The 12,807-nt window shown below is 46.0% G+C and overlaps 1 protein-coding gene and 1 long non-coding RNA gene across 6 annotated transcripts; one reads left to right on the plus strand and one right to left on the minus strand.

Annotated features, from left to right (window-relative positions):
• Window positions 1–3,715: 3,715 nt before the first annotated feature.
• On the minus strand, window positions 3,716–4,603 carry LOC307238200. Its single transcript, XR_013844428.1, has 2 exons — window positions 4,466–4,603; window positions 3,716–4,065 (listed from the first exon to the last, which is right to left on the minus strand). It is a non-coding gene; the product is annotated as an uncharacterized lncRNA (long non-coding RNA).
• kcnmb2a (potassium large conductance calcium-activated channel, subfamily M, beta member 2a) lies at window positions 4,063–9,460 on the plus strand. 5 transcript variants are annotated; one of them, XR_013844427.1, is made up of 6 exons: window positions 4,063–4,940; window positions 5,128–5,250; window positions 5,408–5,578; window positions 5,707–5,902; window positions 6,639–6,761; window positions 6,919–7,059. XR_013844427.1 is itself a non-coding variant. In XM_080011095.1 (5 exons), the coding sequence occupies exons 1-5, from the start codon at window positions 4,750–4,752 to the stop codon at window positions 6,687–6,689; spliced, it is 732 nt and encodes a 243-aa protein (XP_079867221.1). In that variant the 5' UTR covers window positions 4,063–4,749; the 3' UTR covers window positions 6,690–6,814. The 5 variants fall into 5 exon arrangements, 4 of the variants coding, with proteins under 4 accessions (XP_079867221.1, XP_079867222.1, XP_079867219.1 ...); XM_080011095.1 differs by lacking the exon at window positions 6,919–7,059 and having other exon boundaries at window positions 6,639–6,814; XM_080011096.1 differs by lacking the exons at window positions 4,063–4,940; window positions 5,128–5,250; window positions 5,408–5,578 and adding exons at window positions 7,218–7,413; window positions 8,600–9,460 and having other exon boundaries at window positions 5,772–5,902; window positions 6,919–7,089.
• The last annotated feature ends 3,347 nt before the right edge of the window (window positions 9,461–12,807 follow it).

Consider the following 12,807-nt stretch of genomic DNA (forward strand, 5'->3'; position numbering starts at 1 on the left):
ACACATGCAAAAAACAACAAAAAACAACAACATTTGAATAGTATTTCCTTTGGACTTCCAAATGACTTTTTTCATTCTTGCACGCACAAAGTGAAGTGATATGGAAGACATGCAGATTTTGGTGCTTCATAATAAGCCTACTAATAATAACACTCATTTGGTAAGAGCTTATTAAAAATAGATATTTTTTTGGCCAGTTACCTTTACATTACACGTGACACCACTAAAATGGTGCATTATGGGTGTGAGAGGACGGGTGAGAGACACTGTTTAGTTTTGCTGCCTGCTCAGCGAGAGCTATTTCTAGAACCAGAGAAACAAAGAAGAATCAGCTTTCATCTCCCGTGTTTCTGTGTTGTTTCACCTCCAAACGTGCCCCACAAAATGTGTCCTGCAGTTTCGGCTGCTGCTATGTTTAGGCCTAACCCAAAATATACGTAGGAATAGTCCAGATGGTCCGCACTTCTGTCTTGGCACTCAGTGTGATGCAGTGGGTCACGGCTGTTTTTCTCACCGGAGGGGGAAAAGGGGCGACATCGTTTTCCAGGGGAAACGCAAACACGAAATGGATCGTCCTACGGAGACATTAAGCAAAGTTCTACGGTTTCAGTGCAAGATTGTCTTGCGAGCCACGTTCTTCCAGAATATCGAATGCCTTTTGGTAGTTCCTGGCAGGAGGAGATCCATAACGAGAACATTAAAGGGCTAATGAAGGGCTCTGCTGAAGGAAATTTCCACAGCGAGAGCCCGGCAGTGCTGTGGGAATCACTAAGTCTAGCCCACAGCAAAAGTGAATCAATTGCATTTGTGTTGTAGAATGGCTGAACGGGCCCTATTGTCTGAATTTTGGTGTCAAAATACAGGCAAGGAGAGTTATCAGCTATTTCCAATGCCTCGAAACAGCCTCACCAGCCTGTAAAACACACTGACGGTATAATACGTCATTACATACCCTACATAACTCAGTGGAATTCTTACACGAGGGTCAAAGTGTGACACAGCGTGGTGTGATTCTGAAAATATTTTGTCACAGAATGTTTTAGCTCGGCTCAACAGGTTCACGCACATTGACCTGGTTGCCAGAGATTTTTCGGGAAAAAAAAAAAAAAAAAAAAAAATTAAGTGTTTCCCTGCAGTTACTTATTTGATCATAGATCCCTTGGGAACCCTCTTTTACACCTACACGACAAATGCTGGAATGAAAAATCCGGGAACCTCCTGGATGTTATCTTTTCAATGCGACTTAAATACGGTCACATTTACTGCACTGAGAATGAGCACTTTTATTTTTTATTTTTTCAAAGAGTAGCTGAAATTAGCATGAAACATCAAATTAAGTCAGTTATAGTGCAGTAGAGCTGTTGCCAATAATCAACGCGTCCTCGACAAACTTCTAATTCCTGTGTCTTTAGTGACACCTAGTGGCCATATTGGGAAACGCGTCCCGTCGCTTGTCGTTACACAGGCAGCGCTTCCAGTTTGCGCCAAGTCTGATCTTGTGGCTGAATCCTCATTTGTGTGCACAGCGCTGGGTGGCTTAAATCTACCGACACACGCGGTGAACACCGGATGTCGTCCGGCTGCGATACAACGCGCTTGGCAAACCCATTTTAAGCGCCGCAGCATTTATAGGCAACTCATATTACGTACACAAGCATGCACAGGTATGATTGGCATTTTGTTCACGGGGCAAGAGTTTAAGGAAGCCGGCATGCATCCCGTAGATCCCAGACCGTGCTGGAGAGCCACTGGCGACAGTTGTAGCCCCAACTGTGGATTATTATAACAAGCCACCGACAAGAGGTAGGCCCTCGCATATTAGACACGCTACACTTGTTATTCCACTTTAACCCACGTTAGTCAAATGAGGCTTATTACCATAGATCTACAGCTTGACGGTCACAGATAGGGAATACCACGGTTTAAAAACACTGTCAACACTGCCCTTTCTTTACACTCGTAATTGCAACTGTAAAGAGCTCAGGATAAGGTATGGAACTCTATGACAGACCTATAGTGCAAGAGAGCCTTCATCGGGGAATGCTTTTATACGTAATTGTACAAAGACTTTTTGTAAGAGTTGTAGAAAGGATAAGTAACGTTGCACACAAGCATGACACAAAGCCACACGCACGGCATGTACAGTATGTTGATGACACGCGGTATATGTCACACATGCCGCCCACAAACTGTTCACAATATCAGATTTCCATTCTCCACCTTGTACCGTTTAGGTCGTTCAGTGCCGGCCCGCTCCGTCGCCGGGGAGCGGTATAATGGAGCTGTGTCTTTTTTTAAAGTCGCCACGCAGACACCTGGCCACGGCGCAATAATCACAGCAAGGGCGAGGCGGAAAATACATCCCGCGACATTCCTTATCGGGGAACAAATTGACCGCGGACCCGAGCGCCGGAATCGACCGCTTTTGTGAATGAGCGGCGTGTGAGAGCGGCGGGGTGGAGAGAAAGCAAATCCGCAGGATCCAAGCTCAGCTTTAAGGCATTAAGATATCACAAAAACAAAAAAAAGAAAGAAAAAAAAAAAGAGCAAAGCAAAGCAAACCCTCCGACTGTTTTGTCGCCACGTTGAACTCTTTTTTTAAAACTGATCCTGAAAAATACTAAGGTGGATAAACACGCACTAGGATGTTCATGAGGTTCTGGTGCAGGCAGAAGGGTGCAAATGGAGAAGATGATAAACAGTCGTATATACAGTAGTGTTGTGTATCTCTCCATATAGTTCATTTAAATGTACATGCTAAATGTAAACAAGCATAGTAAATGCTTATTTTCTCTTATAATTAAAAAGCCACTTGACATTAATGGTATGTGTGTAACAATGTGTTGGGCACCAAATACACGTCTTCATGGTTTTCTACACATTGTGTCGGCAACTCCTCTGTCGCAGTTTTAAAAGATCCCACTGAGCCAATGAGAGGCGGACCAAAAAAAGACACATGCAGGTGCACGGATCCTCTCTGCGGCAGGAACTGCGCTCATAAATTTCTTTGGTACAATAATAAGAGAATCTGGAAAGTCCATTCCTGCTGCGGATCGCGGCTTAACACACTCCTGGGCCTTGACGCATCAACCCTTAAGTCCTTCAGACACAGAAGAAGATCGTTTCAGCAGAACATAAATAATCGGCCGCCTGGAGAACGGCACAAAACACCCTTGCAAAATGGTGTTGAGGATAAAACGTGCGTTCTATTCCCGTTCAGAGTCATCGACCAAACTATTTGAAATGAAGGAACATGGTTTACGTGTTCGACCTTCCGGATTCCAAATAAACATTCAAAGATAATTGAATTTGCACATTCAAAGTGTTGCTGTTTGCTGGTTTTTTTTTAAAATAATAATAAATCTTTAAAATCTTTTGCAAGGCTGGCGAGGCAGACCATGAGCCCGGTGGAAACTTCCCTATCCCATGTTTCTTTAATAATAATAATAATAATAATAATTATAATAATAAAAAATAAAAAAAGGCTCAGTCCATTCCCTGTATGTCATTAGGTGGGAAGTAGCTCGCCACTGCAAGTTCAGCCTCTGTGGAGCGTGGAGCACAGCGGGGGCCAGAGATCCCCCGCTCCCCCACGAGCTCCACCGAGCTCCAGACTCCAGTGGAAGGAGTGAGACGGTCGTCCTGAAAGTGTGTGTGTGTCCCCCGTTTAGCCGAAATCAATACGCTATGCGAGGAACCTGAGGCACGCCGGAGGTAATGGTCCACAGCATGCTTTTATTTTTATTTTATTTTTTTTAACACAGCAAAAAAAAAAAGAAAAGAAAACGAAAAGACGGAGCTGCGTGATAACACACAGCGTGACGTCACCGTCGATCGCGCGTATTCGACGTGGGCGCAGAGGTCAGACACCGTCGGTGTGTTCGACTTTTAGCTGTTTTTTTTTCTCCGCTTCGGGAATTCTTTCGTGAGTTTTGCGTTGCACCGGGAGATGTTGGGCTGAGAGGCGCTCGGCTCGCTCTTCCCTCGGCTCCGCTCGGCTCCGGTCCGGGCACGGGAGCGAGGGCGTTTGCTTCCCGTGAAGTTGAATCCCAGCCCCCTCGGTTCCTTCGCATGTGTTACAAAAACAAAAGACAAAACACGCATCTTGAATTTTGAACAATACAGTTTCCGCCACTTATGACGAGGCACGATTTACTTTAGGGGTTATGACTTCTGCGCTGGTTAGGTACTTGTAATTTTATAGCAGAGTATGACGAAGCCAGTTTTTTGAATGTATTTATTTAGGTCGTTGACTGGTGTGTGTTTTTTTTTTTGTTTGTTTGTTTGTTTTAATTGGCAAATGAAAATCAGCACCAGCAACACAGCTCTGCGGAATGTTTAATATTCCAAAATACCGCCAACGCCCCTGAACGGAGACCGGGTCGTCCGGAAAGCGAAACTTCCGTCGACCCCCCCCTCCACCTCCGCGCTGACCCCTGGGCGACCCCGACACCAAATAACTCACGACGACTCCGTGTGCCGTTGGGATGACGACAAAATAAAAGCCAGCGTGTTCCAGGAGGGGCGAGGTGTGCTCGGCGGCCGGGCGAGGAAGAGGAGGCGCAGGCCCCGGGGCGCCGCTCCGTGAGGGGGAACCGATGAGCTGGTGTTGACGGGAGAGCCGCTTCGTGCTTCGGCAGGTATGCTTTTCACACACCACAACACCTTTCATCACGTGGAGATCTGTCATCCGGTCCCACCTCGGTAGCACCGGGCCGGGTTGGAGCCGTTTTCCTGTCCAATGACACCATGACGTGCAGCAGCCTGCTCTGTGGCAAAGCAGGATTGGTGTTTGTTTGTTTTTTTTCGTGTTTTTTTTTTTTTTTCTTTAAAGAACATTTAAGAGAAAACGCATGCGCCGCATGTTTTCCTCGCATCGCTTCGTCCGTCTGCAGAACATGTAGGTGTTTCTCCATCAAATTATGCAGCAAAGGTACGGTGTGAGTTTGGCTTCATTTGAATTGGGAGTCAGTTTGCAAACATAACGGCGCCCACCTGGGGTTTAATTTTTGCGTTTGTGATTCCGAGCATGCACGCGTATCGATACCACAAAGGGGACCGAATCAATTAACTTCCATTCATTTTGTGACTTCGACAAATAAAAAAAATCCCAACTCGTCTCCCCAGGTCTTTTCGACAAGCCTCCCGTGCCCCTTCGGCGAGCAGAGGAGGCCGTGACTCATCGGGAAAGATGTTCTTTGTTGCCGGGGCCAAGAGCTCTGGGGGGGCGAGCCGAGGCAGCGAAAGGAGGTAACAGGTTGATACTATTTTAGCCCCCCTGTGATTTAGACATGCTCTCCGAAGATCCGCGGAATGCCCTTTCATGTCTTCCAATCAGGAAGGCGTGGGAGGCGTGTCTGCGTCGTTCTTTTTTTTCTCGCCATCTCAAACTATTTCGGTCATTCAGGTCAATCTACCAGACGTTCCGCGACGCCGACGTCTTGGACAAAAGGAAGGCGGTGACGGCCCTGAAACCCGGGGAGGACAGGGCCATGCTGCTGGGCCTGGGGATGATCCTCTCCTCGGTCATGATGTACTTCGTCCTGGGCATCACCGTCCTGCGCTCCTACGCCGACAGGTCGGAGGGGGGCCGGATTTTGGGAGACCCTTTTTTTTTTTTTTTTTTACGGCGGAACTGACTCCACCGGCGGCGGCGTCCCGGCGTGAGCCGTTTTCATTCTGTTTGTCGTCTCCGTCCCCCCGCAGCGTGTGGACGGAGGAAGGCGTCTGCGTGGTGCTGAACTCCACCGTCACGGCGGAGGTGAACTGCTCCTACAGCTGCGGCGCCGACTGCTGGAGAGCGTCCACGTACCCCTGCCTGCAGGTCTACGTCAGCGTCAATAGCACGGGCCGCGTGAGCCGCCTGTCCCACAACGAGGAGACGCAGGAGGCCAGCGCCGAAGTGAGAGCGGGGCCCGCGGGAGAATACTGTGAAATACCGAGCCGTGTTGAGTGTTGACGCATGCCAGTCAGATGTCGGCGCCGGGAACCTGATTTAGACTCGGAGGGGATGACGGAGGGGTCAAGTTTAATGTCAGGAAATGCTCTTTGTTCTTATAACGACACATGAACTATCATGTGTGTGCATATTTTGGAACTTTGGGGGTGGTCACCAGCAGTGGAAAGTTTGTACCGCTTCGTGCTTCGGCAGGTATGCTTTTCACACACCACAACACCTTTCATCACGTGGAGATCTGTCATCCGGTCCCACCTCGGTAGCACCGGGCCGGGTTGGAGCCGTTTTCCTGTCCAATGACACCATGACGTGCAGCAGCCTGCTCTGTGGCAAAGCAGGATTGGTGTTTGTTTGTTTTTTTTCGTGTTTTTTTTTTTTTTTCTTTAAAGAACATTTAAGAGAAAACGCATGCGCCGCATGTTTTCCTCGCATCGCTTCGTCCGTCTGCAGAACATGTAGGTGTTTCTCCATCAAATTATGCAGCAAAGGTACGGTGTGAGTTTGGCTTCATTTGAATTGGGAGTCAGTTTGCAAACATAACGGCGCCCACCTGGGGTTTAATTTTTGCGTTTGTGATTCCGAGCATGCACGCGTATCGATACCACAAAGGGGACCGAATCAATTAACTTCCATTCATTTTGTGACTTCGACAAATAAAAAAAATCCCAACTCGTCTCCCCAGGTCTTTTCGACAAGCCTCCCGTGCCCCTTCGGCGAGCAGAGGAGGCCGTGACTCATCGGGAAAGATGTTCTTTGTTGCCGGGGCCAAGAGCTCTGGGGGGGCGAGCCGAGGCAGCGAAAGGAGGTAACAGGTTGATACTATTTTAGCCCCCCTGTGATTTAGACATGCTCTCCGAAGATCCGCGGAATGCCCTTTCATGTCTTCCAATCAGGAAGGCGTGGGAGGCGTGTCTGCGTCGTTCTTTTTTTTCTCGCCATCTCAAACTATTTCGGTCATTCAGGTCAATCTACCAGACGTTCCGCGACGCCGACGTCTTGGACAAAAGGAAGGCGGTGACGGCCCTGAAACCCGGGGAGGACAGGGCCATGCTGCTGGGCCTGGGGATGATCCTCTCCTCGGTCATGATGTACTTCGTCCTGGGCATCACCGTCCTGCGCTCCTACGCCGACAGGTCGGAGGGGGGCCGGATTTTGGGAGACCCTTTTTTTTTTTTTTTTTTACGGCGGAACTGACTCCACCGGCGGCGGCGTCCCGGCGTGAGCCGTTTTCATTCTGTTTGTCGTCTCCGTCCCCCCGCAGCGTGTGGACGGAGGAAGGCGTCTGCGTGGTGCTGAACTCCACCGTCACGGCGGAGGTGAACTGCTCCTACAGCTGCGGCGCCGACTGCTGGAGAGCGTCCACGTACCCCTGCCTGCAGGTCTACGTCAGCGTCAATAGCACGGGCCGCGTGAGCCGCCTGTCCCACAACGAGGAGACGCAGGAGGCCAGCGCCGAAGTGAGAGCGGGGCCCGCGGGAGAATACTGTGAAATACCGAGCCGTGTTGAGTGTTGACGCATGCCAGTCAGATGTCGGCGCCGGGAACCTGATTTAGACTCGGAGGGGATGACGGAGGGGTCAAGTTTAATGTCAGGAAATGCTCTTTGTTCTTATAACGACACATGAACTATCATGTGTGTGCATATTTTGGAACTTTGGGGGTGGTCACCAGCAGTGGAAAGTTTGTACTTTGTTACTCCACCTAAGTACATTCTTCCAAGTATCTGCAAGTATATTCGGTTTCAGAGACTTTCAACTGTTATTCCAGTACATTTCAAAGCAAATACCTTTATTTTTTTTCCCCCAAGCACAGTCACAGTTACACAGTCAGGTAATGTTAAAAAAAACAAAAAAAGAATTAGGATTTCTATTTATATACAGTATATCAAAAGCAAGCAAGACAAAGCAAAAAAACAAACAAAAACACACACACACACACACACACACACAAACATGGGCTGTATGTATCAAACTGCTGATTTAGGATTACTGCTGATTTAATTAATCCCCCTGGGGATATGAAGGTATTACAGAAGTAGAAACCCCCCCAGTGTAAGTCAAGAAAGGAATACGAAGTAAGAATGAAAATGAAAACATCTACAAATCTATCGACAAGTAAAATCTTCGGCAGTTACCCACCAATTATTCATTAGGTTCATATCCCTGTACATTGCAATGACACTCCCTATAGTATTTAAATATTTATAACTTTATAATGATGAAACATGACATAATTAATATAAATTATATAACATAATTTTATAGTTGGAATCAGGATGTGCATGACCACTCATCTGCTGGGAAAAAAGCTACCGTAGAATTGTATGGTGTATTATAGTGTATTACAGATGTTACATCAGAGCAGTGAATATTACAAGTACTTTTACTTTTGATGCTTTTGAACACTTTACAGCAAGTACTTTTATACTTTAACTTGAGTGTAAACGTCAATGTGGTACTTTTTTATTTTATTTTTATTAGAGGGATTTTGTGCCAGGGGTATTTGTCCTTTTTACTTCAGTCAAAGGTCTGAGTGCTCCCTCCCGACACCGCGCCCCTCGGTAACCTCGGTACCTTTCCCTCTTCTTCTTCTTCTTCTTCTTCTTCTTCTTCTTCTTCTTTCCTTTCCTTGGCCCCCTTCCAGTGCTTCTTCGTGCCCAAGTGCCAGAAGGACACGGCGGCGGTGCACGCCGTGGTGTGGAACATCTCGGAGCGCCTGAAGGCCACGCAGCATGTGGCGTGCTACTACGACCCCAGCGAGCAGCAGGAGGGCGTGCTCCTCACCCGGCTGTACGGCAACAGCGCCGTGTTCCACTCGCTGTTCTGGCCCTCGTGCATGCTCACCGGGGGGATGCTCATCATCGTCATGGTGAAGCTCACGCAGTACCTCTCCATCCTGTGCGAGGAGATAGGGAAGATCAAGCGGTGAAAGAGGACAAAAACACGTGGCGTGAATAGGATTTAACCAAAATGACCTTACTTGATTCCCCAGCTAAGATGTTTAATTTTATTTCGTTTAAAAAAAAAATTCCTGCACCGTCAGCTGGCCTCCCTCTCCACCCCAAAGGATGAAACTGTGGATTGTTTTTTGATTGTTATTTATTTTTATTTTTTTTATGTGAAAAATGTCTTTGTCGCAAATTCACTCCCTTCGAATTGCTCTGTGCTTTTTTTTTTTTTTTTTTCCTGTAACCAAAAAATGTTAAACTCTCAGAGTGCATGCCTCTAAAGAAACCAAATGTTGTGAAATGTTGTCAGGGTACAAGTACTGCTTCAAAAGGTTGTTTGTTATCGCATATTTTCAACAATTCCTACGGCGATTGTTATGGACAGTGCAAAAAAGGCAGCTCGTTTTTTTTTCCCCAAACACACCTTGTAGCTACCTTCTAAAACGTTCCTCTTTTCTGTGTATTTTACCATTGTAATTATTTTTTCAATCATACAATAAATGTCTCTCATTGTTCAAAAACCTTTACTGGGATCAGATTAAAGCCTTTTTTTATAACAGTATCTTTATTTTTCTACAATTACACTATACCACACAACACTGTACTGCACTACAATATAATACTTCACACTATACTCCACTACACAATACTACATGATACTACAATATACTACACTACAGTATACGATACAACACTACCACACTAAACACTATGCTTTAATGTACTATACTACACTATACAACACTACACTACTGTATACTATACTACAGAACACTACACTACAGTACATTATCCTACAGTACATTATACTACAGTACACTATAGGACCAGGTCTCCAACAGACCGCATCTCAGACACCTGGATCATCTGCACTGGCGACTCCCCGCTGCTCTTCTTGCTGTACACCAACGGCTGCCCCTCCAGACACCAACCCGTCAAGCTCCTTCAGATTGCAGACGACACCACCCTCATAGGACTCACCTCTGAGGGTGACGAGTCCGCCTGCGGCTGGGAGGTGGAGCACCTGGCTTCTCGGCGCGGCCAGAACAACCTGGAGCTCGGCGCTCTGAAGACAGGTGAGATGGAGGTGAACTTGAGCAGAAGGCCGGCCCCGCCTCCCTGACCCGCTCTACCCCACCCTGTGCACCTCTACACCGCCATCATTGAGTTGACCCTCACCTCCTCCGTCACCGACTGGTACGCTGCTGCAGCCGCCAGGGGCAGAGGGCAGGCTGCAGGTGATCATTTTGTTGACGTTCCGTCCCTCTAGGGCCTGCACCCCTCCAGGGGCGGGCGGGGAAGATTGCGGCCGACCCTTCTCACCCCGGACACCACCTTGTAGGGACTCTGGCAGCTACCCCCCCCTCACACACACACACACACACACACACACACACACACACACACACACACACACACACAAACACACACACACACACACACACACAAACGTGTGCAATAATGAATGCACAATAACCCTGGCGTTACACTGTACGCACTGTAATAAGCTAGTTAGCGCACAGTAGTATTTCATGTTATAATTTATAATTTTTTTTTGCCTTTGTACAACAACGAGAAATTATCCTATGCATAGATTCAAGACTCAAGAGGTGTATTCTTCACATACACTTTCATACATATATGCAGTGAAATGCCTTGACAACGCACCCAGAGGTTATGCACAATAGTCACGAAACCGAACATAATAGCTAACCTTTTTTTTATTTTTTATTATTATTTTCATAGTATCGCATTTGAATTTTTGAATATCCTTAATATCTGTTTTCTGTTTTTGGCTATTTATAGACACATATTTTAAATTTCTATCCTATTTTATTTCATTATTATTTTTATTCTCCTTTTTTCATACTGTTAAGTTTTTATTTTTTTAAATGCTTGTGGTCTGAACTGAAGTCCACCACTCCTCACCAGAAGAATTCCTCAAATATATAAATAATATATAATTATAATTATAATTATTAATAATAATAATAATAATAATAATAAGAAGAAGAAGAAGAAGAAGAAGAAGAAGAAGAAGAAGAAGAAGAAGAAGAAGAAGAAGAAGAAGAAGAAGAAGAATATTAATAATTCATCATCAGAATGGGAACAAAAGTTCATTCATTCCGGCCTGGTTACAGTGTAATTCTATGATCGGGCGGCGTTGGCGGCTGTGGGTGGGTAGGGCTGCACGATTACGGCTAAAATGAAAATCACAATTATTCTATTCAATATTGTTGTTGCGATTATTTATCGAAATTATTCATCCATTTTGGGGAGCCAGAAATGTTTTATCGCACTTCGTAAATCAACAGAAAACTGCCATCACAATAATAATGTATTTTAAAAACCTATAAATAAATAAACTCAGAATGTATTCATCTTTGAGTGGAAATAGGACTTTCTTCACATTAATTCTGTCTTCTTAAGGATAGATATAAATTACATCCAAACAAGGTCGGTTACATAAAACCTGCAGGTTTTTTGCAGGAACCCCCGCCGCCAACAATTTCAATGAATATAATTACTAGGCGACAATTCATTTGAATAGTTTTATATTTATTGTTGGCATTGTTCATATTTATTTAAGACTAATAATTTGTAAAACAGGCAGCTGCTCACGTGTAATGGAGACTCCATTACGCATCTCCGCTCCGCCGCGCTTGCTCTTTTCCTGTTTCTTCAAACGAAGCAAATAAAAACAGTGTTTTTATCATTTCGGCTGCATTTACTTTTTCCTAATTGAACGAAACAAAAGAAAAGTCCAGGATACTACAAGTTGTTATACTACAGCTTTCACTTATTGTTTATGTGCAGAGCAGCCGTCTTAGATTTTGACGCCGGGGTTGGTGAGGGTCTTCTGACTTTCTAACTCAGAAATCCCATCTGAGCGGGCGTTTGGGATGAAATTTCCGACTGGGAAATCAGAAATTTCCGACTTCCCAGTTCAAATGGGACGTGCCGTGATTTTTGATCGCAAACTCGCACAATACTGAACCGATGTGGGACAAATAATCTCTTGAACTTCAAACTTAAACGACACCATGTTGGAACCGCCCCAAATAAACATCTGAATCAGATTGTCTGTGGGGTCGTCGGATCCATGACGGCCATGAAAGTTCTGACGTCAGTCACGTCTGCGCGCGCCGCCATCTTGGTGGGGACCCGCTTGTTGACCAATCACTAGACTGTAACGCCATCACGTGACCGTTGCAAGCTGTCATTTGTGCATGCGCACGAGTTGCGCCCATGATAAAATGAATACATTTTTTCCTAAATTATTTCACAATAATGTGGATCAAACTTGGACGATGGCATGTCGGGACCGCCCCCAATGCACATTTCATTCATCTTGTCTGTGAGATCTATACACTCCTGGCCGCAGTTTTTCCATTACCAAAGGCAATACACAGGGTCCAGTTTGGTCATGTTAGGTACGTATTCCAGGTTTTTCGAGGTTCTTCCGTAAATCAACACAAAGGGACGGTTCCACCGAAGGTTCTTCGAACTTCCTGCGGTGCGAAAACGCCTTCCGTGACCGATTAAAGTTTTGGGAGTTTTGTGAAGCGTGCGTTCCGACCCGCTATGCAGTCCACAAGGCGCAAGGCGCTGGATGAGGTCGGATGATGACGTCACAAAGCGCCCCGCTCCTCAAACTAATCAAGTCGCGCCGACGTTCTTCAACTTCCGGTAAACACACACACGTAATCCCTGCTCCAAATGTAGATGGATATCGACGGAACCCGAACGACAAGCCTCTGAAACGTCCTGGTTCTAACGGGACCTCAACCATGTCCGCGCGTACTGAGGTTGCCGTGTTCCAGACACTTTTAGCCCGAAAAACCCCAAGAAGATGAATAAAAATAAAATGTAATTAAAAAAATACAAACAAAAAAAACAACAA

The sequence above is a fragment of the Zeus faber genome (assembly GCF_960531495.2).
Source record: "Zeus faber genome assembly, chromosome: 12".
Lineage (NCBI taxonomy): Eukaryota > Metazoa > Chordata > Actinopteri > Zeiformes > Zeidae > Zeus > Zeus faber.